This window comes from Harpia harpyja, chromosome 7, assembly GCF_026419915.1.
Source record: "Harpia harpyja isolate bHarHar1 chromosome 7, bHarHar1 primary haplotype, whole genome shotgun sequence".
NCBI lineage: Eukaryota > Metazoa > Chordata > Aves > Accipitriformes > Accipitridae > Harpia > Harpia harpyja.
In genome coordinates this window covers 53,319,833-53,340,633 of record NC_068946.1, presented here as the reverse complement: position 1 = coordinate 53,340,633, position 20,801 = coordinate 53,319,833, and the positions used below count along the sequence as shown (strand labels likewise).

General features: G+C 49.3%; 1 protein-coding gene and 2 long non-coding RNA genes across 6 annotated transcripts in view; 2 read left to right on the top strand and 1 right to left on the bottom strand.

Annotated features, from left to right (window-relative positions):
- Positions 1–4,880: 4,880 nt before the first annotated feature.
- On the bottom strand, positions 4,881–7,256 carry LOC128144028 (uncharacterized). The gene is made up of 3 exons (XR_008235958.1): positions 7,135–7,256; positions 6,960–7,030; positions 4,881–5,979 (listed from the first exon to the last, which is right to left on the bottom strand). It is a non-coding gene; the product is annotated as an uncharacterized LOC128144028 (long non-coding RNA).
- ZEB2 (zinc finger E-box binding homeobox 2) overlaps positions 7,063–20,801 on the top strand; it is a 115,705-nt gene continuing 101,966 nt past the window's right edge. For 2 of the 4 annotated variants that reach the window (XM_052792296.1, XM_052792294.1), the window contains exons 1-2: positions 7,063–7,296; positions 10,017–10,154. In XM_052792296.1, the coding sequence (XP_052648256.1) occupies positions 10,082–10,154 (73 nt within the window). In that variant the 5' untranslated portion in view covers positions 7,063–7,296; positions 10,017–10,081. Of the gene's footprint in view, positions 7,297–8,094; positions 8,499–10,016; positions 10,155–20,801 lie in introns of those variants that run through there. The other 2 variants (XM_052792295.1, XM_052792297.1) reach the window with 2 other exon arrangements.
- LOC128144029 (uncharacterized) lies at positions 11,391–18,946 on the top strand. The gene is made up of 2 exons (XR_008235959.1): positions 11,391–13,297; positions 17,988–18,946. It is a non-coding gene; the product is annotated as an uncharacterized LOC128144029 (long non-coding RNA).

Genomic DNA, 20,801 nt, shown 5'->3' with positions numbered 1-20,801 from the left:
GTACTGTCTTTCCTATATAAATGGCACTAAGCAAATTTAAACACTACCATGTATTTGTGCCTCTGTTTTGGTGTCATTTCTTTAATCTGCTAAACGTAAATAGTACTGCATCAATTTAAGGTTTTTCTAGAGCATCTATCACCCTGGTTCCTCAGTATGACAACAAGGAGCCAGTAGCCTTTACTCAGAATAGTTGGGCCCCCTGTACATTTCAATGTACCACTAAATAAAAGTTCTTAAAAGCTTTCATTTCTTAATAAATCAACTCCAGACCTGGCATAAGCAAAGGCAACTCCTCAGGTCCTGGTTGGGCAGTGCTACTACAATAATTAACCAGTGGTCGAAGGGAGTGGAGCAGAGGCTAGTCCTTTAATTGCTTTATTTTATTTTTTTTTTTAATACCTTTTGGGTTCTGGTTTTGTCCAGCTGCCCCTTCCTCCTTTCTGTTCCCCATGTGGCTGAGCTGTGCTCCTATCAACCCAACGCCGAGCAGGGTTGCACAACAATCACCATTACTTGCACCTATTTGCTGACCAACTTATAACTGATCTGCAGCTTATGTTGTTCCTTTATTGCCACCAGCTATGAGCGAGGCAGGGTCTCGACGACTATGATTTAGGCGTATTAAAATATAACAAGAAAATACTGATGTTGTCTCACAGGGAGGACACGGTAAAAATTTATATAAAAACTTCTCGATATTTTAAACACCTCAAATAATTGAAACAACCTTTGGTCTTCTCGCTAAGTGTCATATAAACAAGAAGGAACACGGCCTATCTGAGATATTTCTTTATGGTTTCCTAGCTTAACCCCACACGGTTTTAAGTAACGTGTGTGTGTGTTGCAGGAGACCTTACCGCTGTATTTAAGAAAATGAGGCCTAGATGTTCTCACATCCAGAAGATTCACGGTCTTATTAATGCATATATGCCATGCATAGATTATTAACAGCTTCATAACTAGATAGAAACTTACATTTCAATAAACATACTTTACAACTGCAAAGAAAAAAAGTTTTGCATTAGGATGTTACTTACTTCATGTCTTTGTCCTGGGAGAATGCAACTAAAGAAACCACATTTAAAATCAGACATTAGATATGCAAATATGTGTTCAGATCAGAGATACGAAAATTATTCAAATGATTAATTATTCATCATAAAAATGTCAATTAATAATTCTGAAGCATAATAGGCATCTTTCTAATGCATCTTTATTTTTCAAGCCTAAATACTGTTGAATCTGTGTTCAATTGCATTCTAACAAGTTTTTAAAAATTCAACAAAGTAAACAACCAACTATAAACAAAAGTGAGCCACGAATTTTAATCACTGCCAACCGAGCCAAGAAATGGGTCCAAACTTCAACATCGATCCCAGAAGAGAAGAAAAAACATCTCCATCTCACGGTGCGGGACAGCGGACGGAGGATGCTCGCCCACCGACCCGCCGTCACCTCTCCCAGCAGCCGGAGCCGCTCGCTCCTCTCTGCTCGGCGTGAGAAGGGGGTTTGGGTCCTGTGGATGCTTTTCTCCTACCACAGACAGAGAGACGTACGTTGCGGATGGGAGCTGAGCAGCTTTAGGCCACCAGAAGCGACTTTATAACTGACAAAATTAACAAAAATATATGAGGGAGATTCACTTTTAACGTGCAGGGACTCGCACGAGATTAAATATTACAGTGCGATCTGCTTGTTAGAAGTGCCCAGGGATAGATAAATTAAAGCCAGACAATCTTTTCCCTTGCTTTTGGCTCGTATCCTATCCCTACATGGGTCTTCCGCAGAGGAACTTGAAAACTTTGGGAATGTTGATTCAAAAGGTTTCTTCCCAAATACCCCATCAGCGGGTGGGGGGAGAGTTGTTCCCTGACCCTTTTTCCTCTCCTCCATGTGTAAATGACAAAAAAGAAAAAAAAAAAAGCTTTGCTCTCTAAACCTTAGTTCATAGGGACACCTGTATCGAGCAAAAGTATCCAGCAGCATCTTGGGGCCACATGGGGCCTTCTCCGCTCAGAAGAATTATTCCAGCCTGTCTCATCTTCTACTACCGCAGGTGACTGCAGAAAATAATCCCCCCAGCATTTTTTTTTTTGTTTGTCTGATTCGGGCTTGGGTTTTTTTGCAACCTCCCAATTTTTTCCCAAGGCGAGGGCAGCTTCTGCACCCCAGAGATCTGTGCATGAGAAGCAGCCGGCACCCACGGGGAGCCCCGATCCTGCAGGAGCCGCTGCCCCGACGGAGCAGGGCTGCGGGGAAGGATGCTCTCCCCAGGCTCAGCTGCAAGTGGGCACATCTCATCTGGGTCCCCTACATGGGGATGGTTAATCCCTAATGCAGGAAGGATTCCACACTTTGGGGAAAATACTGGAGAGCCCTAGCTATGAAGGACCCAAAGTAAATGACGGTTGGACTCGATGATCTTAAAGGTCTTTTCCAACCTAAACGATTCTATGATTCTAAAAGCCTCAGAGCAGCTAACATGTTTTTCGAGGTGTTGAACCTCTGTCTTCACCAGCCTCTAAAACGTATTAGTCAAAACCTATCAGCTAGAGCATCTTCGCTGCTAGCCCTCCCATTTTCCTCCTTCCACACGGGCAAGAAATCGTGATCCCCGTTACTCATCCTGTGCCGGGGAAAAACCAAACACAACGAAATAAGTGAGGCCGTGAATCATCCCACCAGCCCGTGTCACCAGGTCCCCACAAAGCCATGATGGCAGAAGGTCTCGACAGAAGGCCCAGGTCATCCAGGGCCCCTTGGTGGCTGGTCCCCTTCCCTGCCCATCACACCCGGCTGTCCGGGGGGGTCTTAGTGGGGGGGTGCTCTCCCTTTCTCATGGTAATGAGCTGTTGGGAGCAGAGTTTGCCCCTGGCTGGCTCTACAGCCCCACTCGGGGACGGTGGGGGGGACATGTGGTTATCTCCAGGGGGACTATCTCCACCACGATGGGTTTTGGTGGACCAAGGGAAACCCACTGAGGAGGAGGAGGCAGCAGGCATCGCTCGGGCAGGTTTGTATCAGGACCACCCTGCTGCCCCCATCTCACCTCTCTGCATTTCCATGTAGGAAAACTTGAGGAAAAGAGGGAAAACCCGCACCCGGAGAACTGCCCTTAAAACCATCTCCAAGCCACAGCGCTGGGTGCCTTACGCAAGGAGAGAGCTGGGGTTTGTGAGGATATTTTGGGTCTGTTTGGTTTTAAACTGATGGGGTGGGGGGGGATCGTATTTGCAAAAGTTTAAAATAGAGAGAGGCCTAGGCTCTGCGTGGGGATGCTGACCGTGAAGGGGCCGTGAGCCGGGCTGCCAGCACCACCCCAATAAAGGCAGGATCTATAGGCCGTCATTATTTCCATCTCCTAAAGAAGCTGCACGCCCGTTATTAGTTCAGAGCCGGGCAGGAAATCATCGCCTGGATTAAGGTTAAATTCCATCTCAGAAGGGCTTAGCCGATTGCTAAATGTTTATGTCCAGTGTCCAAAAATTAAAAAAAAAACCCAACCCCCAAACCAAAAAAACCTACCCCATATACCACGTTAAAATAACATCTAATAAGGTTGGGTGTTATGCCATCCGGCAAAGATCAGAGCAGTTTATCGCTCCGATGCAAGCCCTGCTGAGGCACTTCAGAGCTGGAGAAACTGTGAGATTGAGGGCTGCAAGAACAGTCTGCAAAATTATGAATAGGGATTATCTGGCAATACCAACATGTTCCTTAAAGCCCTTGAGCATCATCACACGGTCTGAGGGTTTGTTTTTTAGTGGAGCTGCAGATACATATTTTAATGATATAACATCGACGGTGCTCCTGCCTATTGCAGGTTAGGCTGCAGCTTCTCTTAATCTCCGGTTCATCCTCTCATTTTGTAATCTAGAAATGTATGAAGAATATGTAAGGCGTTTGTAACGGGATTAATTTATTTTGAGAACTTGTTGGTTGGGTTTTGTTTTTTCCTTTTTCTCATATAAAACGTGGGTGATTGGAAATCGAGCGAGTCAGTAATTAGCATTCACTTTTTTCTTTTTCTTTCTTTTTATCATATGCATCTAAATTCAGTTTAGCTCTTTAAGGAATTGCCAGACTGCCCTTGATTTATAGGCAGTGTCTTCTGGATCTGAGAGGATCTAATTCAAATTAATAATACTTGAATCTGATTTCAGGATATTTGCCCTGTGCTATATATTTCATTAAGATATCATCACTTTGTGTGTGTGTGTGTGTGATACGTCTCTGTATCTACAGGTATATTTAGGCACGGACAAGTCATGCATCCTGCAAGAAAATAATGTTGGCATTTAGCGAACAGTGGCAACAAAACTTTTAGCAGAGCCAAGCTAACTCGTCCCAGGGGAAAAAAATAAAAAAATAAAAATAAGAATAAAAAAAAAATTAAAGATCCTTGTTCCCACCTTTGCATAATTACGGATTTCAGTGGCAGGCAGATTTGCTTTAAGCCGCTCCGTGGCTGCCAGGCTGGCCGGGCCCCCGCTCAGGCAGGGTGCAGGCAGGGCGCTGCCTGCTTTCCCCCCCCCCTCCGCCTGCTGCTCCCGGACCTGCAGCTCGCTTTTGGAGGGGGGGGGACACCGGGGGGGGGAGGGAGGAGGATTTGGGGGGTTATTTCTCCGATCCCCCCCAGCCCCAAAGCGGGGGGGGGGTCGGGTCCCCCCCCCCAGAGCCGCTGCGCCCTGCCGAGGAGCCCCCCCCGCCTGTTCTGCCTTCCCCCCCCCCCCCATCACAGAGGGGCACCCGGTCCCATCTAACTGGCAGGGCAGATATCACTAAGAGACGCCCAAAAAAGAAAAAAAAAATAATAATAAAAAAAAAATCTCCGATGAGCTGCAAAAACACATTGCCGGGGGGGGGGGGTGGGGGGGTCCCCCTTCCTTCCTTTGCGATGCTTAATGGTCAGAAAGGTGTTCTCTGGTCAGGAGCGTTTTGGAGTGCAATCGTTCGTGCCTACTGCTCGCATTCCAGTTCTTGCTTTAGGCACACGTTCAACGCGCAGTTCAAGAGCAGTTTATCTTAGCTTAATGTAAGTAAAAGTATAGTGTCGGATCAGCGTACCATTTGTTTCAGTTTTCTTCAGGAGGGGGAGGGAAAAAAAAAAAAAAGGAAGAAAAGTGCTGTAATAGATTTAACTCTTGTCAAAGGAGGGAAATTGTTTCGCAGCTCTTTAACACAGCCCTTTGGGCAGCTCCACGTTTACCTTCGGAAAAGGACCGTACGGGTAGGCGAGATGTGAAGTTTATCTTTGCGTTGAGATTCTTTCGAGCTCTTTTAGAGGCAGAAACGGCTGCGGGTTGTGCTGGGAGTTGGGCATGAGCGGATCGGGGCTCAGCCCTATCAGCCCCCTTTGCAGATAAACGCCTTCGCTCAGCATCCCCAGCTCGGGCTGCCTTTACTTACTTCGGTATTAGTTCTCAATTACGTGCAGTGTAAACCAGCTTTTTGATTAACAAAACAGCAGAGCGTTGGTTAAGAACACTTAAACTTCAAAAAAAAAAAAAAAAAAAAAAAAAAGAAATCCCCCTGGGAAGCGGGCTCTGAATTGGTTAATAATGTGCAGTACTTGCTAAATTGCTGACTTCCAGATGTGGAAAATATCTTTCTTGTTTAGGACCTACGTAACCTGATTGGATTACGACAGAAGCGTCACATTGGAAGGCTTTTGAGTGATGATTTAATTAACCATACAGTAGAAAGCTGTATTTGCCAGGAAACCCCTTCCATATTTGCATAACCAATCCCTTCAGTGCAAAGGTGGAGTCTGGGCTTCTTTTTTTTTTTTTTTGCTTTTTTTTTTTCTATATGTAATTTTATTTTAATTTTAATACTTGAAAAAGGTGAAAAACTTGTAACCTCCCTGAAGTTCAGTCCCACGCGTTACTCGTCCGCACTGTCCCTCTGCCCATCCAGCTACTTCCAAGGGAGAGCAGAGCCAGGAAGAGAGCCCATCTCACCCCTGATCCATATCTGTGAACAAAACAGATAGACTGTAAGATCTCAGCACGGTTGCTTTTTTTTTTTTTTTTTCATCAGATTTAGCTGACTATTCAAATAACCTGGATGAGTGCTGAAATGAAAGGGGGGGGGGGGGGGAAATGCCCCAAAAGAAACGCCTTAAGGATAAAAATAAAACAGCACCAAAACGAGCAGGAGTCAGCCAGGAGCTTATTTGCAGTGCCCGAACAGAGTTTAGTTTCTAGGCATTATGTTAGGGTAAGTTTTCCCCTCCGCAACAGCTCCGAGAGGGGCTGGGAACCGGGACGGTGCGGGGCTCGGTCCGCAGGATGCGGCCCCCAGCCGGCTCCACGGGCGGGATCCCGCCGTGGGGCGGGGGGGGGAAAGGGATCCCACCCGGGGATGGAGGAGGAGGAGGAGGAGGAGGAGGAGGAAGGGGGGGGGAACCGGCAGGGATCCAGCTTGGGGGCAGAGGATCCGGCGGGATCCTGCTGGGGGGGGGTCCGGCACAGAGCTCGCCTGGGGGCGGGGGATTCCGCCTGGGGGAGGGAAGGGGATGCAGCCGGGGGGGGGCCAAGACACGCACCCCCCCCGAGTGGGGGGGGGCAGAGGATGCAGCCGAGGCCGGCGGGGGGGGGGGTACCCCCCCCCCGCCGGCCTCGGCTGCATCCTCTGCCCCCGCCGCTGGGCAGAGGGATGCAGCCCCCCCCCCCGGGGGGGTGGTGTTTTTTTTTTGGTTGGGGGGGGGGGGGATGCCGAGCCGCGCTGAGTTTCCGCAGGGTTGAAAGCGTCGGAGCGCGGAAAAGCGCGGAAAAAGCGCGGAGCGGCGGGGCGGGGGGCGGGCGCGGGGCGGGGGGGGGGGGGGGGGCGGGCGGGAGGAGGTGGAATTGCATTTCTGCCGCTAAAGCGTTCGCGGAGACTTCAAGGTATAATCTATCCCAGATCCTTTCCCAGAGAGAAACTTGGCGATCACGTTTCCACATGATGCTCACGTTTGGTGCTCTTCAATTATCCCTCCCCACAAAGATAGGTGGCGTGTGTTTCAGGGTCTCTCCTCTCGCTCCTACAGAAAAGAAAAAGAAAAAAATGTCATTAGAAGAGGCGTAACACGTCAGTCCGTCCCCAGGTTTGTGTTTCCTGGAGTGGCAGAAAGAGATCAGTCCTAACCTGCCCAGCAGGAATAACGGTCCTTCCGACAACTCTTTGCAAGGCTTTTTACAATTTCTCCAGGAGCTGCATCTCCCTTCACCTTTTCTCCTCCACTTCGCGGCTTCTTCATGCTTTTTCTTCTCACCATTTCTGGCCAAAACTACAAACAAGACTTCGCAGGTAGGTTCGGAATTTAATTCCATTTTCTCCCCCCTTTTTTTTTTTCCTCCCCTTCTTTTTTCTCGCACCACCTCACGCACTAGCGGGCTTATTTAATTTCGATAGTATTTCATTTTTTAAGCGTGTTGGCTTCTTTCTGGCTTGTTTATACTTGGGGCGAAAAACCTCTTTTCTTTTTTTTTTCTTTTTTTTTTTTTTTTCTTTTTTTAACCGAAACCTGAAGTCACTCCGGTACGGCTCCGGGAAGGGGCGAGCAGTTTCGGGGCGCTCGGGGCTGTGCCACCACCACCCCTGCTCCCCTTACCTGTCAGCCAGGTACGGGAGGTACCTTTTACAACGCAGCAGCAAAAAGTTTTAGTGCTAGGAAGGGACTTCATCCTCCTAAAAAAAAAAAAAAAAAAAAACCACCACCAAAAAAACCAAAAAAACCCCACCAACCCCCAAACAAACATCCCCCCACCCACCTCCTGCTCTTTTTATTTCAGGTTTCACATCTTAGCTCGGAAAGTTTGCAGGTACCTGTTAATGCTTTGCACGCCCTGAGCCTGCAGAGCCAGCCCGGCCGGGCACCGCTGGAGCCCCAGCCCCGGGCAGGGCTCCCCGGCAAAAGGATGTGTTTCCCCAAACAGAAAGTTTGCTGTTTTGTCTGCTTAGTTAGTTTCATTTCTTTATTTTATTTTGTGAAGTAACACCTTAGCTTCTGGGATCCTAAAGCAAGAAGTGAAAGTACTGACTGGAACTTAAAAGTCGTTTACCAAAAAGCAAAAAATATATATATATGTGTGTATATATATATATATTTTTTTTTTTTTAAAAAGCTAGCCGGTCCTCTGGGAAGAAAAGCGTTCTCGAGATGTGCAGGTTTAAAATTATTGACAACTTTCTGCGGGAGGCTGAAGGGCAGGGAAGGTAGTGAAACGCATTTAAAACAATTCACCATTGGTCGTTTTGCATTAAAACGCCAATTGCCGAGGCAGGCTGAGGGTCCGGGCTTGCCTCGGTTCCTATCCTCCCCTCTCCGCTACATCTCCTGGTAGATCTGCCGCAGCGATGGCACCGTTGCCCACTCCAGGATCGGGAATAACTGGCAAATACTAAAGTTTCTAGCGCGTTTCTCAGCCTCTTCCTTCCTCAGCCACATACATCCACATCCACAGAGCCAGCAATTCACTCTGTCCAGGCGGAATCCCAAGCAGGAGAGTGTGAGTAAACACGCTGACCCCGCACACGCTCTCTCAATATTCCCATCTTCTTACCTGCTCGGAGATTATTTGGGGTTTTTTTTTTAGCCAAGCAGGTTTTATAACCGCAAAGGTCTGAGAAGAGAGTTCAGGCAGAATAAAAAGACCTAGCAGCAACACACTTCACTGCTCAGTCCTGGTGTGAAGCTCCAGCAAAGTAAAAAGACACAAGGGAGGGGGGGGGGGGGGGAGAGAAAAAAAAAAAAAGCCCACTTTACTGCAAAAAAAATATTAAAAATTGTTGAGGCAGGTAATAATTTTTTAGGTTTTGTGTAAAACCCCCAGTGCAGGAGAAGACAATAGATGCGAAGGAGAGGGGGGATCCTGCTCAGGAGAGCAAGGGTTAATTGCCCTTGTTTTACAGTTTGCATCTGTTACATCTTTTATAGCCCCCTGTTTAAACTAATCCTCAAGTCAAAGCATCTTTAAAGCTACAGCATCTTCTGCGAGATGGACTGAGTTTCAGGAGCGTTCTTGCAGCAAACCAAACGCTCCTGCCCTCTCCCTTTGACAGATAGAGCCTCCTGCACAGCCCGAGCACACAGGCACACACAGCAGGTCCAAAAGTTTACAAGTTTAAAAAAAAAAAAAAACAACCAACCAAAAAAAACCAAAAAACAAAACCCAACTGAAAGCCTGAAAACTCTGACAGCGGTAGTTTTGATTTCTGTTTCTTTTCTGGGAAGAAAAAAAAAAAAATGACACTCTGAAGCTTTGTTTAAGTAAGGGGCAGGGGAAACCCTGAATATTGTCAAACTGACTAAAAAGGTGACAGAGGTTTATAATTACACTCCTCGTTGTTAGGGGGAGGGGGAGGTCTCCGTGCTGTGCTTTACCCCAAAAGGAGAGGGGAGAGCCATGTTTCCCTCTCCCCTTATCACTTTGCTGGAGTGCACTTTGGGGGAAAAAAAAAAAAAAAAAAAAAAGAAAAAGAAAGAAAGGCAGGAGCAGAAGGAGAGAAGGCTAGCATTTCGTGTGAAAAGAAGTTCTAATGTCAAATTAAAGTACTTTTAGGAGGAAACGGTCCGCCTAGCATTGAGTCAAACAGCCTACTGTAAAAGCTGTGCATTCCCTCATACGGTCATGAGTTATGACTCATTTGAGATGTAATTCTTGTCTCTCTCTGATCTGCTTTGCTGGTGCAATACACACACACACGCAGGGAGAGAGAGACACACACACACACGCTCACGCAGAGAGACACACACACACACAGAGAGCGAGCCCGAAATTAAATAAATAAATAAATAAATAAATAAATAAATAAATAAGAAATCTGCCCGGCTGGGGAGAGAGCGAGAGAGAGAAGGGGGGGGGGAGCCCGCTCCGTCTGCGTCCCACCTCCCCCGGGCACGGCAAACCTCGCCGTGTGCGTGGATGGGTTCTTTTTGGGGTGCAAATTCGGGTCCCCGTTGGCGCCCTGCATTTAAATGGGATATACCAATGCCCACATTGTTGCTGTGTTTGGTCGTTACATAGAGCCTGCGTGCTGCTGAATCAGGGAGTCGAGTCCATGCGAACTGCCATCTGATCCACTCTTATCAATGAAGCAGCAGATCATGGCGGATGGCCCCAGGTGTAAGAGGCGAAAACAAGCCAACCCCCGGAGGAAAAACGGTAAGCCGCCCCCCCAGGCAAACTTTTTCCGGCCGGCTCCGCCGCGGCGAGAAAAGGGAGGCGGGGGGGGGGGGTTGGAAAGCCGGCCGCAGGACGGGGAAGGGAAGGGGAGGGGGACGGACGGACGGACGGACGGGACGGGGACGGCGCCCGCCCGGGGCGGCCAGACGGCGGAGGGAGGCAGCGGCTTCTTCCCCCCCCCCCTCCATGCCCCAAAATCCCGGGTCTCGCCGCTCCTCCGCCTGCCCTGCGCGGCGGCGGGGTCGTCCCGCGGGGGGCTGCGCGGCCGCGGGGCGCCGGAGGGTTGAGGAGGGGGGGGGGTGTGTGTGTGTTTTGGGGAGGGGGAGTGGATGAGGAGGATGGGGGGGTGTAAGGAAAAGAAAGGAGGAAGGGGGGGGGGGGAGCAACGCGCCGCCGCCGCGCCCCAAAGTTTGTTGCGCGGGCGCGGAGCGGGCGGGCCGCTGCCCCGCGGCGGCGGAGGGCGGTGGGAGCGGCGGGGAGGTGGCGGTCCGGTTCGGCCGCCGCTTATCCCGGGTGGTTTGGGCGCTGTCAGGGTCGGGGAGAGGAGCTGGAGAGGAGCTGGGTGGTGGGAGGCGCGGAGGAAAGGCGCGGAGAGGCGCGGAGGAGAGCGGGGCGGGAGGGCAGCCGGTGCCCCCGCTGCCGTCGCTGGGAAAAAAAAAAAAAAAAAAAAAAAAAGAAAATAATAAACCCGGCGGCGTGAGAACCCCGAGGCGGGCTGGCACCGAGTTAGCGACTCTCTCTCTCTCTCTTTTTTTTTTTTTTTTTTTATTGTTAGGGACTCGAAAATGAAACTTCCTCCTCCCTAATAATTAATAATACTAATGAGTTTGGTGCCCAATTGTCCATCGTTGCCCTCTCCCCCGGTGCCCGCCGGCCGCGGAGGGCCGGGGCTCAGTGGGACGCGGTGTTCTGGGCTGATTTCACATTTGGCAGCTTTCACTGGTGTGGGTCTCTCTTTCTCCGTCTCTCCCCGTCCCTCCCTTAGTTTCTTCCTTTCTCCTCCGGTTGATGATAGTCTCTCCCCCCCCCCCCCCCCCCGCCAGCCTCCCCCTCCCCACCCGCAGCCCCTCGCACGGCCATCCCGGCCCCACTTTCAACAACTTTCCTCTCGAGGAGCCGGAGGAAGGAAGATTATTTGTGTGAACCTGAACCCATGCGCTTAGAGCTCAGCTACTTCATTTAAGTGGAGAGCTGGAGGTGGGGGGGGGTGGCGAAGGAGGGGGGGGGGGGAGGACAACAACAACAACAAACCCCCCCCCAAAACACAAAGACAAGAGAATGTTGATTAGAAACAAATGATCCTGCCCCCCCCTCCCCTTCCCTCTCTCGAGGTTGTGAGTGTGAGTGTGTGTGTGTGTGTCTTTTTCTTGTTGTGGTGGAGGCGTCGAGCCATATGGGGGAGTGATAGAGGAATTTTAGTCAGAAACTGTTCGTTATGTTACACTGGCTTTTCCCTTTGTGTTGTCTTTGATCTATTTGCTTGGCTTAGTATTACAAAAAAAACCCCAACTAAAATAATATATTCCGAGCAGCTTCCCAAGGATCCGTTCCTTGTTATCTTTTTTTAAAGTCTCTCCCCCTCCACCACCACCCTTTACTCTTGTGTCTGTCATTATTTAAGGTGGTCCTCACAGAGGAGACCTCCCCTTCCCCTCATCTCTGGGTAATTTAGTAGACATTAAAATTACACGTAATGTTTCCCTCTCCTCTCTTGTGTTTCCTCTGTTCTTTTTATTAAATGTTGGTTATTGATTTTCTAAAATCAATGTCTGTTGTGGGGCTTTTTTCCCCTTACAAGTATCTAAAGCACGTTGCTGATCAACTGGATAACAAAAGCTTTGTGTCAAGTAGCCTTTTTTCTTATGTTAAACAGTCATTTTTGAGAGAAAAAGCGAATGAGATTTAAAGCAACGCATCCAGAAGTGCTCTTTTGCAGTAAAGAATATTCTGAGTGTTTGAGGGGGTTTTATTCTTCTTCTTCAGCCTCCTCGCTTTTTCAGACAAGATTATTAGTTTAGCGTGTTAAAACCATCACATGCTCTGTGATGAGGGATGCGTCTACGTGTTTAATATTTTCTCAACACGATTTGAGTCGCACCCCCCCCCGGAAAAAAAAAAAGGGGGAAAAAAAAAAAAAAAAAGCTGGATGCCTCTGTTTGCCCAGGACACCAGGACTGCAGCCTGTACGCCCTGTTACTGCAGCCAGGTCTTTGGGAACACGTACGGACCGGGGTGGCAGAAATTCTTGTTGCTCCCATGCAAAAGTGTGTTTTCACGGAACTGCACTAACTTGGGAAGCCACCACACTTGGGAGTCGAAAGTTTAATTGCGATTTTTAAGGTAACCACTTAAAGATCCTGCAAACTTCAAGTGTGTGCGCTGGTAAAGCGAAGGTCTAACTTCTCCCCTCAGTGTCTTGCTCTGGCCAAGACAGGGGTGGAAAAAATAATTCTCGACTTTCTGTCTGTCCACTCTTTTCTCTTTGTGCTCCGTAATTTGTTTCTTTCATTCATTTCTGAGTGAGAAATGTCCTGGTTCTGAGAAGCAGGTAGACGAGCGAGGGTAGGTTTGGTTAGGGGGTTGGTGTTTGGGGTTTTTTTTTCATTTTCTCTTTCTCGACAAGCACGTATCCAATGCCTTTCCCGTTGGGAATTGCCCAGGATTTATCTGGACTGAGTGGATTTTTCTTCTTTCCTGGATTCGTGGAAAAGATGTCACTTCTGAGCTTGTGTCTTTGCTGATAACACCAGAAACGGTGATGCTTATCGAAATCAGACAGAAATTCCTTAGAAACGCAGCAGACCCCAAATAAAATTTAAAAGCCACCAAAAAAAAAAAAAGAAGAAGAAAAAGAAATAGAGGGTCATCAAGGAAGCTGGGGGAGTGTGAGTGCAATCACATACAAATTACAGACGGGGACAAAACAGAGTAATCCAACTAATGCCTCAGTGGGCTCCGCGCCTGTGTGCGTGTCTCTGCGTGTGTGCGGGGATGGGCAAGGCTCGGGATTAGATACCGGCGCTGGATAAAATTACGGCGGAGCTAAATAGGGTAGAAAGGAAGAAAAGCTCGGGATTTTCCAAGATAACGGGGTTGAGGAGAGCTGCTGGAGTGCAGGAGAGGTGTGCGGAGGTGGAGGCGGGGGGGGGGGGGAGAGGTGTTATGGGAATCAATGAGGGGTGAGCCCCCCCGTGGGGGGGAGCAGGATGGAGGATGGGAAGGAGAGGACCCCGAAAGCGGGGAGGGGGCAGCGGGGGGGGGCGGGAGGTGCGCGGAGCGGCAGCCCAGGAATGCGGCGGAGCTCCGGGAAGTTCAGTCAGATGATTCCCAGCGCCTGACTCACTTCGCGGCACTTTCACTCGGGAGAGAAGTCGCGGCAGAGGAGGAGGAGGAGGAGGAGGAGGAGGAGGAGGAAGAGGAGGAGGAGGAGGAGGAGGAGGAGGAGGAGGTGGTGAAGGAGGAGGAGGTGGAGGAGGAGAGGGCAGCGAGCCCCCTTTCCGCACGGGCGCCCCGCGGAGGCGGGGGCTGCGCTGGGCGGCCGCAGCGCCGGTGCGGTGGGACGCGGAGCGGTGCGGAGCGGTGCGGAGCGGTGCGGGGGCCCCGGGCGGTCACCGCTGTCCGGCCGGCCGAGTGCCCTGCCCTGCCATGCCTCAGCAGATGAGCCGCCTCTCTCCTTGTTGTTGTGGTTTGGCGTTTGTTGGGTGGCTGGGGTTTTTGTGTTTTCCCTTCCTTTCCACCCCCCCCGCGCCGCCGCCCCTTCAAAAATAAAAAATAAAGTCCTCAGGAAGGAGGGGAAGGGGGGAAAGTTGGATCTGATTTACCCCAAAGTTTCAGTAAAGAGCTCTCTGCGATTCCTTTGCCATCTCGCTTCCAGTTGTAAAGAAAAGGGAGAAAGTTCAATGCTTTCAGGGCGTCTGATCCGAGGGAGAACACAGACCAAACAAGCAGACACGATTATACTTGCTCAGAGCCTTTCCCAAAAAGATACCCACCCACCCTCCTTTCGGGGATGCTGGGGAAGGGGGAAAAACCTCCTTCGCTTCCCACTTGCAAAAGAGGGGGGGGGGGGGGAAGAGGGGGAAAAAAAAAAAAAAAAAAAGCCTGCCTGCTGCCTTTAGTGAGTGGGAAGTGAGGCTTGTCTTCCCTGCCTGGAGAAGTTTGGAGGTAGCTAGACTGAGGCTCGGGTGTGAGGAGGAAAGCTGCTTTTTGTGAAATTCAGGTGGCACAAGGCAGAGCGGGCATCTGGGAGCGCTCCTTTTCCCGGGGACCTCTGCGGGGGGGGGAATCCGTTGCGAGGAGATTACTTCCAGAGTTGGTTACTGGCTAGGGAGACAAATGCACTCCCTCCAGAAAAGCACCTGGAGATAGGTATTAAAAATTAATGCAATAAATGCGAGTGGCCAGGGCGTAATGATTATCTAGCTGCGTTTTCTCGGTGCAGATTCATGTCCAGGCTGAGCTGTGGCATGGAGCAGAGGAGGTTGTTTTCTGTGTCAAGACGGATCTATTTATTTTATTCTGAGTTTCGAGAAACCCAGCGAATTTGGAGATCAGTGCCTGATTTACTGTTTGCCATTTGTGACCGTTCGGTGCTTACTGGCTTTTGCTTATTGCACATGCTTCGCAAGGAAACTTTTGGGAGAATTTCTAATTGCTGTAAGGAAATACATTTGATGCCTGGAAAAGCCGTATTTGAAAAGGGGGGGGGGGGAAGGGAAACCATTACAAGTTAATTATCGATAATTATACATAGCCAACTGCCCAAGGTAGGGAAAATGTATGGAAGACTGAGATGCAAGCTCTCAGGACAGGCTGGTAATATTTCCCAAGAAAAATGTGCGTCTCCCTTTAGAGTGGAAAGAAGGGTGTTGATTCTTTTACAGCAGCCCCACATTCATTCCAAGAAATAGGAAATTCTTCGCCTCACAACAGTTTTTGGCATCTGCATTATCCCAGTGCTTTTAAGGTGCATTTTCTCTTCTGTGAAAGAGAACTCTTTGTCCTTTTTTTCTCCAAGACCATGGCTTCCCAAGGTAGACACTATTTTGTGCCTGTCACATAGAAAGGGAGTGCAGGTTTGCAGTGCTCACAGACAATTGATTGTCTGCCCTAATGTGTTTCATTTACATGTTTATAACGTCAATAGTGCTGGGGTGTCCACTGTACCATTCATTCCAGCATTCCCACAAGGGTGCAATTGTCTGAATGGCCAAGTCAGACACCTTTTTGATTGCTCTTTAGTTGTCTTTTTAGAGTATAGAGAAAAAGGAGAGAAATCTGTGATGCAGAAACACTAGTTGAAAATATTTCAGAATTAAACGTCACCATTAAAGCAGATGTGAGCATTAGAGAAACAATGTATTTTAACTAAGGTTCTGAAGGTGGAAACAAATTCAGAACAGTGGGGATGGTTACTGCACACGACATCCAGCCCCGTCCCTTAATTTTTGTAGGCTTTTTTTGAACGGTTTGTCGTTTTCATTTTCATTTCAGCCCCTGTAAATGCAGCCACCTCCTAACTCTTTGTATGCTTAACTGTAATTTGCCATTTTCCCCCTATATATTTACATCTCTCTGTTTATGCCAGCAGCGTCAGCTAACCACTTGGAAAGTCTATTGAGAGAGTATCTAGCCTGTGAGATGTATAAACTTTAAGAAAAACAACAACAACAACAAAAAGATCCAAATATTTCTTCATCAAGCATTTTTCATGAAAAAAACCGACAATGCCCAGACTTTTTCTTGAAGCAGTTTAACTTAAATAGCTGTGTACCAACTTCTTAAGCCTGTGGTTACCGTCCCCTTGCGCTGCGAGCTTTCAGCAAAGTGTTTCTAGGAGTTTCCAAGTCAAGAAAAGATTACTTTTTAAGGTGCGCTGTGCTGTTTTGATATGCCACACTGTCCTTTATCATTGAAGTTGCTTCTGAGGGAGGCAAGAAGCGATTGCTCGTGTTTCGTATCAGAATAAATAAGCCACGCAGCTTATTGAAACTCACATATAGAGATACACGTATCCAGGCGTATACACCTATGAGTGTGGATATCATATAGACATAGATACGGTACGTGCAGGTACGCCTGAAAAGAACGGTTCACGTTTCAGACTAGATCATTGCCCCCTAAAAATGATGCTGATCCCAACAGCTACAATTAATACAAGTTGACCTGTTCCGTCCGTGATCCATAAGGGAAAAGAGCACTAAGTCCTGTAGCTTCTGCTCGGGAGGTAAAGCGAGGGAAAACTTTTTTTTTTTTTTCCCGTCTCTCTATAATTTTTGTTGTAATTTTAAAAAATGCCTGTTTGTGGAGAGATTTTTTTTCCCTTTTTTTTTTTTTTTTTTTTTTTTTTGTGCCTAACAGGGAAGACACAGTAGATGCACCGTTAGCTGAACCCCTGACACGGCGGTCTTTTGAATGCCTTAGGTATGATTTCACTTTCGCTCACATCAATGCTGACCTGAATGCCTTTCATATCTGATCCGCTGTGTCTCTCCCAGTAAACATCCCCTGAGGGGAGAACAAAGAAAGGAGCTCTTCTTCTTCTTAATCACAATTCAGCCCATTCACCGCCGGCAGGCTACATTTGCATTCTGCAACAGAAAGCCAAGATGAAAAGAAAAAAAAAAGAGAGTGAGAAGAAGGGGGGAAAAAGCAGAAGGGTGGAGGCTGAGTAAAATAACTTAGGTGTTTGTAGCTGTTTGTTGGGCTTCCCCTAGTTACAAGCCTTATATAGATCCTGCTCTACCCAGCCTTGGCTCTTCTGACAGGCAGATAGTGTTACAAGATGGCATGCCTGTACTATTCATGGCCACTCGCTCTAACACTTGAGGTAGAAAGTGTCAGAGAGGGATCAAATTCTACTCTGAGAAGTCTGTTATAGTTAGGGTCAGGTGTGTGTACTCTCAGCTCTTGACTGCTGCCTATTATTTTGTTTTAATTACTATTATTGTTTACTCACCATGACCTTGGGGAGCGGGGGTGGCTGGGGGTGAGGCAAGCTTGGCCACCACCGGCGAGCAGATTAGCGGGGGAAAAATTCGCCCTTTCCCCAATTTAAATCTATTTATTTAAATATATATTTAATTTTTTTCTATTTTTATTTTTTACTTTTTTTTGTTGTTGTTAAGGGTCGGGCTGGGTGTGTTCGCGCCTGGCAGGGCAGGGAGCGGTGGCGATGCTGCGGGCTGGGGGGGGGGTGGTGGTGGTGATGGTGGTGATGGGGGGGTGGCTTTGTCGCGGGGGTGTCCCCGGGCTGGCGACCGGCCCGGGCTGCCCCGACCCAACGGGGGAAAAAGCAGCAACTCAGCAAATCCTCGGCGGCACCAGAAAATGCGCACGGAGGAGGAGGAGGAGGAAGGCGAGATTTGTGGAAGTTTCTCTAGCTGGGCTCTCTCGTGGGGTTTCGTAGTCACGTTCATGTACATTTTCCGGCTGTGCCCCCCCCCCAGTCCCTGTCGTCGTGCCCCCCCCCCCCCCCAGATTTGCCTGTTTGTTTGTTCTTCAGAAGCTCTTCTGTGCTTTTAATCAGACGGTTTTAAAAAAACGGTGAGGTCTTTGGTCGTAGCCACTTTTTTCTCACCAAGAGAAGGTTTATTTATAACTGGATCCTGCTTACTGAGAAGTATTTAAGCCCTTTCAGGCAGAGCTGTCAAAATTTCCTGTGTTGTTTGCCTCTATTTGCAACATGTAAAAAGTAATATGCAGTTGCTGGTGTTGGAATAACCGGGGTAGTGCAGAAATCTCAAGTGACAAGTTTTCAACTACACTATCTCCTGCCGACCAAACTGTCATTTTTTATTTTTTTTTTTCCAGAAGCCACTTTTAGGATCCTAACAAGTTTTTTCCCCCCCGTCAGCAAATAGATTAAACGTGCTAAAGCAACTTCGAGAGGGAAGAACAGTTTGAACAATGAGGAGCGGGAGGGATGTCTTATTTTCCTGTAGCTGCTATGGCAGATTTCACTCATAAGGAGCACACTAACCGAGATGTTACCAGTTGAACAGAAGCATGTGACACAGATTCCTGATTTTTTCCCAGAAGATTTACAGAATTTACAAAAAGAGATTATCTCTACACCTTCCACCCTCCTAACCACCCCCATGACCCAAGCAATGGAGGATTTAGGCAGATTTACTTCAGTAAACACCTTTGGACACTTGGGGAAAAGTAGGAGTCTGTTTGCAAAAGCAGGCTTTTGTTAAGTGAGGTGCTGGATAATGCTTTACCAGGCAGCTGTGATATTAACCTACCCAGTAATGCTGGAAAGAGCGTTAACTCCTTGTGCGCACCGGGGCCTTGCCCGGCGAAGGCCGTGCTGGCCCCGCAGGTACCGGGCCTGGGGGGGGACACACACAGGCGAGGAGGTGACACTGCTGAAACCACAGCAGCCGCTCAACCTGACACATCTTTTACTTGGTGGCAGTTGAATCTTTCGGGGTCAATCCATCAGAGAGAGGGCCGGGAAGAGCTACGAGGCATGGTCACGAAAGCCCCTTCCATCAGTGAGGGGTTATCTATCCGGGGGTGCGTACGCACGCGTACACGCTCTAGCTCTACCCCCACATGTCTAACGTAGCCCAAAACCTCTCTAGGAAAGCTCGCAAGCATTGCTAAGAGGGGAAGGTCAATTTAGGATTCGCGCTGCAGCAGCAGAAGAGCTGAGAAGTTATGCCGGCAAACCTGTACGAGTGGCTCCCCCGGGTCGCTCTGGGCTCCCGGGGTTGGAAGGAAAGCCATCAGCTTTCGGGGGGCTTCGCATTCCCCAGGGTGAACTTTTTGGGGCGAGCGAGCTGCTCGCTGCTCTATTTCTGAGCCGTTAGAAGGAGGACTTAATAAGTTAGTTATTTTTGCTGGGCATCAGAATAACTTTACAGGTGTTTCTTTTTTTAGCTTGAGTAAGATTGCTTCATTTGGGGATTTTTGTTGTCGAGGGTTCTTTTCTTTCTTTTTTTTTTTTTTCTTTTTCCTTAAAGTGTAGGTGTCAATGTTAGAGCAGCCACAAATGTGTGATAAAGCAAAGGGTATGAGACATGACAGAATTAAAGGTGTTTGCTATGTTGTTACCCGTGTGTCAAGCTGCAAGCTCCCTTTGTCACAGCCTCCTGGAGATTCGATAGTGCGGATCCTCTTCCCCTCCAAGTGATACAGCAGTTTCTGACTGGGGGGTTCAGTGCGGTGCGGGCGTAGCTATTGCGTTTGCTTCCCCAAATACATTTAAACACCTCGACGTCGCGCACACCCCATTACTCCCACCTTACACAAGGGTGCCGCGCGCTCAAGCACCAGGACAGCAGCCATAGCATTACAGTATCTGGCATGGAGCGGCGTTTGGCAGGAATGTCATCTGCCAAATCATCCCATAATTACGTTTTATGTTATTTGTATGAATGACCAAGCATGCAGTATTCCTTTTGAAATCAAAGGAAGGCTTAAAATGCGTTTTTGAATACTTTCAGACCATGGTCAGGTCACAGTTTGGGAGTTGAATTAAACTGATCTCATTTGTGATCTAATTGAGGTTGGCAACAACCTTAGCAGTAGCAATAACATACAAATACAAATCAAAGAGCGGAATTCAGCAAATCAGATCTTTTGCTCGAATCCTGCCTGGGAGTTATTCTCCGACTGCCAACAGCGAAGTTAAACTTTGTCCCGCTTCTCAGCGGCAGTGCAAGCCTTGCATATTTTTCGGGTCTTTGACGGGAAGGTTGGGTTGGATAGATGGGCGCACAAAGGCGAGAAGGGAGCTCTTGCCTCCTCGGACAGGAGCAAGGCACAGCGGCTCGTCGCCCGTGTTTCGGGAGCGGGGGAAAGCGTGGGAGGCGTAACGGGGGGCATATGGGGAGGAAGGACGAGAAAAGAGGAATAGGGCTCTGCAAAGACGAACGGGTATTCCAAGCGGAAAGTCAAGGCGCTTTCCTATCTTTACATCCATCGCTTGCGGATTCCAGGAATGACATTACCAGAGCGGTTGAGAATTGTTGACAAATTTCCCCCGGCTCTGACGGGAGCCCGTAGTGCGAGCGGCGGGGCTGGCAGCCGGGCTCGGGGCTGCCGGACCGGCCCGGGGGGGGGACACGGACTCGTCCCGGGCAGGACATCGCCGGGGGGGGGGGGGGGCTCCACCGGGGTAGCGGCCGCCTTCCCCGGGCCACGGCGGGTGCGGAGCGGGTGCGGAGCGGCAGCCGCAGGCGCGGTGCGCTTGGGGGGGGGGGGGGGGGGGCGGAGTGCGGAGCCGCCTCTCCCTTCCCAGCCCCGGGGTGGAGGTGTCAACCGCTTTTTTGGGGCGGAGGAGAGGAGCCGGGGGGGGGGGGGGGGAAACGGGACACACGGACACGCCACGGGGTCTGGGTGCTGTCACCCGGCGCGGCCCCGTGGGTCCCGTCTCGGTGTCCCGTCCCCCCCCCCCCCACTCCCTCCGCGGCAGCGCAGCCCCAAACTTTGCTCCCAGGAGGGAGGGAGAGGAGGAGAAGCTGCTCCGCGCTGCCCGCCGCTCCTCCTCGGTCCGGGGTTTTAAGTGTGTCCTCAACTTTCCACCCCCCCCGCCCCCCCCCGCCCTATTATTTTCTTTGACTAAAACCTGTTTATTCGCCTCTTTGTTTTTTGACGTTGAACGAGTTTCCATCT